General features: G+C 52.8%; 1 protein-coding gene across 1 annotated transcript in view; it reads left to right on the top strand.

The window, feature by feature from the left end:
• Window positions 1–2,006: 2,006 nt before the first annotated feature.
• The window catches only part of LOC104628048 (elongation factor 1-alpha 2), an 8,878-nt gene continuing 7,044 nt past the window's right edge, over window positions 2,007–3,840 (top strand). The window contains exons 1-2 of the mRNA XM_010296491.1: window positions 2,007–2,186; window positions 3,253–3,582. Coding sequence (XP_010294793.1) covers window positions 2,007–2,186; window positions 3,253–3,582 — 510 coding nt within the window. The remainder of the gene's footprint in view (window positions 2,187–3,252; window positions 3,583–3,840) is intronic.

Here is a 3,840-nt window from a genome sequence, read left to right as displayed (position 1 = left end):
TTTTTTTTTTTCCCCAACAACAGCTCTGGGTAACTGAATATACCTCGTGAAAGGAGGGAAACTGTTTTCTAAATAAAGGATGTCATTTGTCTTCGAGTTACGTATGATGCCGAGTTCTGGGGGGGTCACACGAGATGGCTGGCTGTTTGTGTGCAATAAGGTGCCGATTCCCACTCGGCTCCCGCGGGAGGGCCAGGGGTCTGCTCTGTGCCTTAGTTTCCCCATCCAGAAGTGAGAGAATAGGCTGCCGATGGGTGAAAGGCTGTGGGATGTGCTGATTGAGCTCCTGCCCGAGAACTACTCATTATTAATGAATTGCACAAAATGCACCTTCCTCGGTGTCTCTCTGCCATCTCCAGCAGTAAATGAGCACACTCTAACGACCCCCTCCCTTCTCCCCTGGCAGGAGAGGGGCTCGAGAGCGTTAACCCCCCAGCTCCTGCTCTGCCTCCTCACTAAGCCCAATGCCAGGAGGATGCTTAGGAGCAGAGATTTGACTCTGGGTTTTTTCCTCCCCCTGACTGCCCGTCCCGCAGGTGCAAGAACTCGCAGGGGCATCACCCTTTCGACCCGGTTTCCCCTCCTTGGAGGGGGAGGCTTGCCCCTGGCTTCAGGATTTTGCCTGTAATCCTCCGGAGCAAGCTGCAAAGTCATCGCAGCGCTCAGCTGTTACGTAAATGGGCCAGCACCATTAATTCCTTGTGCTGGCCGAGCGCGGGGCGGGAGCGCGGAGCCGGGGCAGACCAGCCCCTGGGCAGGACGCGTTCAGATGTGATGCTGCGTGAGGCTTCTCGGTGAGAATCATCACCGCAGCGTTCGCTGCCTGCGATCGGGAAGCGCTTCCCTTTGGACCGGTGATTTATAATTGCCCAGAATGAATTTGTGCATTGATACTCCAGAAGAAACCGCGGTTGCAGAGAACGCCAGGATGGATGGATGGGAGCGGGGTATCGCAGCTCTGTCCTTGCACAGCGGTTAGAGCCCATTGAATCATCCACGAATGACCTAAATTCCATTTTCCATCTTAAACAAAGCCTTGCATCTGAGGCTAAGAGCTGATGACCGATGCCCATTAACCCTTTGCTTCGGCCGGGCTCCCCAGGCTGCTCCGGCACACAGCCCGATCAGCCAGGGGTGGTCTGGAGCTGCCCCATCTCCGCGTGGGCACGATCCCAGCTCGGAGTGGGCACACCACCTCCATGCTGGGGTGGGGGGAAATCTGGCTCTTCCTGATGACATGACGTCAAAGGACACCAACCCAAAGAAGAAAGTGGTTCAGAAGTGACATCATGGTTTTACCAAGGAGTGTGCTTTATCACAGGACGGAGAGATTTACTGTAGCTGATCTCACCCAGCATGATTTTATGCATTACAATGTCAGCTGAGATTTTGGCCATTTGGCAACAACAGTTGGTCTGGCTGCAGCTCACAGTAGCTTTTTGTGTGAATTCGCACACTGTGGCAAAAATCAATCACGTTTCTATTCTGCTCATAGCAACCATCTCGCATTTCGTTTTCTTTTAACCCATTCCCCTCCCTGTCAGTTATGGTCTCACTCATGCAGCAATGCCCTTTCTCGCCAACCAACTGTCTCACAGGTTGGCTTTATAGATTAAAATGCAACAATAAGAAGCTTTTCACCGTTGCTGTATAGTTGTGTAGCAGCATGATTTCCCAGCAGCAGTGCTGGTGTTCCATGAAGGAAACCTTGTGGGTCACACTGGTTCCAACTCCTGTCCATCCAGCCCGACTCACAAATTCACTTCAGAGTTCTTTCAGCCTCTCCTTCATCCTGTTGAGGAACATGTTGAGGACAGTCTCTCCTGTCACCTGTATTTATTAGTAAATAAATCATGGCTGCCACTGAATTTAGGGTATTTTGCCTCCAATGTTTGCAGCGTGATCCTCTGCCTATGTGAGCTTGGGATGTGCCCCAGAGGGGAGGTTGCTGGTATCAGTGCTATGGACTTGGGTTTCTCACCAGCTCTTGCCTTTGTGTTGGCCAGATGGGGAAGGGGTCCTTCAAATACGCCTGGGTGCTGGACAAGCTGAAGGCCGAGCGTGAGCGTGGCATCACCATTGACATCTCGCTGTGGAAGTTTGAGACCACCAAGTACTACATCACTATCATTGATGCACCTGGCCACAGGGACTTCATCAAGAACATGATCACTGGGACCTCCCAGGTGAGAAATGGTGGCCAGAGGGTGGGGGGCTGCCTGAGGTGGGAGGCTGAGACTTGCTGATGAGCCCAGGGTCACGTAGGTGCTGTTGGCGTCCTTTTGGAGGTGAGTAGTTGAGACAGCAGATGTCAAGTGGCGTTGAGCAGGGTCCATGCAAGAGGACCAGGGGACCCAGCTTGCCATGATCCTGTACCTTCCTGGGCATCTGGGAGAAAGGGCTTCCTTGGGCACAGAGAAGTTGTTTCTCCACCCCATCTCCCCTTCTTGGAGGAGGTGGAGATGAATATGGCCTCCCTGCAAGGTGGCATGCTACGACTTACAGGCCTTTTTGTGAAGGTGTCTTCCACATTATTTTAGACTTAGCCAACTGAGGTATAAAAGAAACTTCGAACAATCCCTTGGGCTTTATTGGCTAAAGGAGACTCCATGGGTCTTTTCTCCTTCCTTTTTCTTGAAACAGCTGTCTTTGTCCCATTAACCACATCACATCATTGCCAAAGTCCATGGTCTACCCTTCCAGGGTAGGGCAGTTTCCCCTCATTGCACTGCAGGACATTCCTGCATCTCACTGTGGTTGACAGGTGCTGGATGAGCCCTGCTGCATGCCCAGTGAGATTCCCACTGTGATGCCGGTTGGGCTGGGGATGGCTTTCTGTCAAACCCAGGCAGCTTCTGCCGTGGGCTCTGGGTACAGAAATAAGTCAGAGAACACAGCTTGCATGGCTGTATCCACCACCCAGGGAGATTATTTGCAAGACTTCAGTAGAGTTTTAGATAAGGCCTTGCCTGTGCCTCTCTAGATGATCAAGATGAGGTTCTGGTTGGAGTTATGCAACCTGGAGGGACCCACCCTGGTTTCCAATCCTCATTGCAAAACAGTTGGCAAGTCTGAAATAACACAGTTGGGTCAGTTTTGTGGTAGACCAGCAGGGTTATGGGTAGCAGCTGGCAGGGAGTCTGCTCAAGCCATGACTAGTGTTCATCTGGGACTCACTCAAAGCTCTCAGGGGTGTCACCAGGTGCAGTGCTCTCTGGGGGCAGAAGCAATTCATTAGCTCTCTCCTCCCAGGCTGACTGCGCTGTCCTGATCGTTGCGGCCGGCGTCGGTGAATTTGAAGCCGGTATCTCCAAGAATGGGCAGACTCGTGAGCATGCCCTGCTGGCTTATACCCTGGGAGTGAAACAGCTCATCGTGGGCATCAACAAGATGGATTCCACAGAGCCTCCGTACAGCGAGAAACGCTACGATGAGATTGTCAAGGAGGTCAGCGCCTACATCAAGAAGATCGGCTACAACCCAGCCACAGTTCCCTTCGTGCCCGGCTACACCCCAGCCACAGTTCCCTTCGTGCCCATCTCGGGCTGGCATGGAGACAACATGCTGGAGCCCTCTCCCAACGTAAGTGTGCATTGTGGTGGACTTTTCCTCCCACCCTATCCTGAGCCAGGCTGGAGGTGACATCTGAAAACCGCAGGCACATTTCATGCACCCGTTGTGCATAATGGCCCGTGTTGCCAGCGTAGATGTGTGTGTTTGTCACGTAGCTCTGCTTGCGCTGAGCCGGGATGAATGGGCGCACTGTTCATGGGCACACTGGTTGCTGTACCATGGCCAGACACCCCAGTGGCTAAACATGAGCATCTTCAGGAGAGGATG

The sequence above is a fragment of the Phaethon lepturus genome, unplaced genomic scaffold, assembly GCF_000687285.1.
Source record: "Phaethon lepturus isolate BGI_N335 unplaced genomic scaffold, ASM68728v1 scaffold43981, whole genome shotgun sequence".
Taxonomy (NCBI): Eukaryota; Metazoa; Chordata; class Aves; order Phaethontiformes; family Phaethontidae; genus Phaethon; species Phaethon lepturus.
Note: the sequence above shows the minus strand (reverse complement) of the source record. Positions and strands in the feature narration are given on the sequence as shown.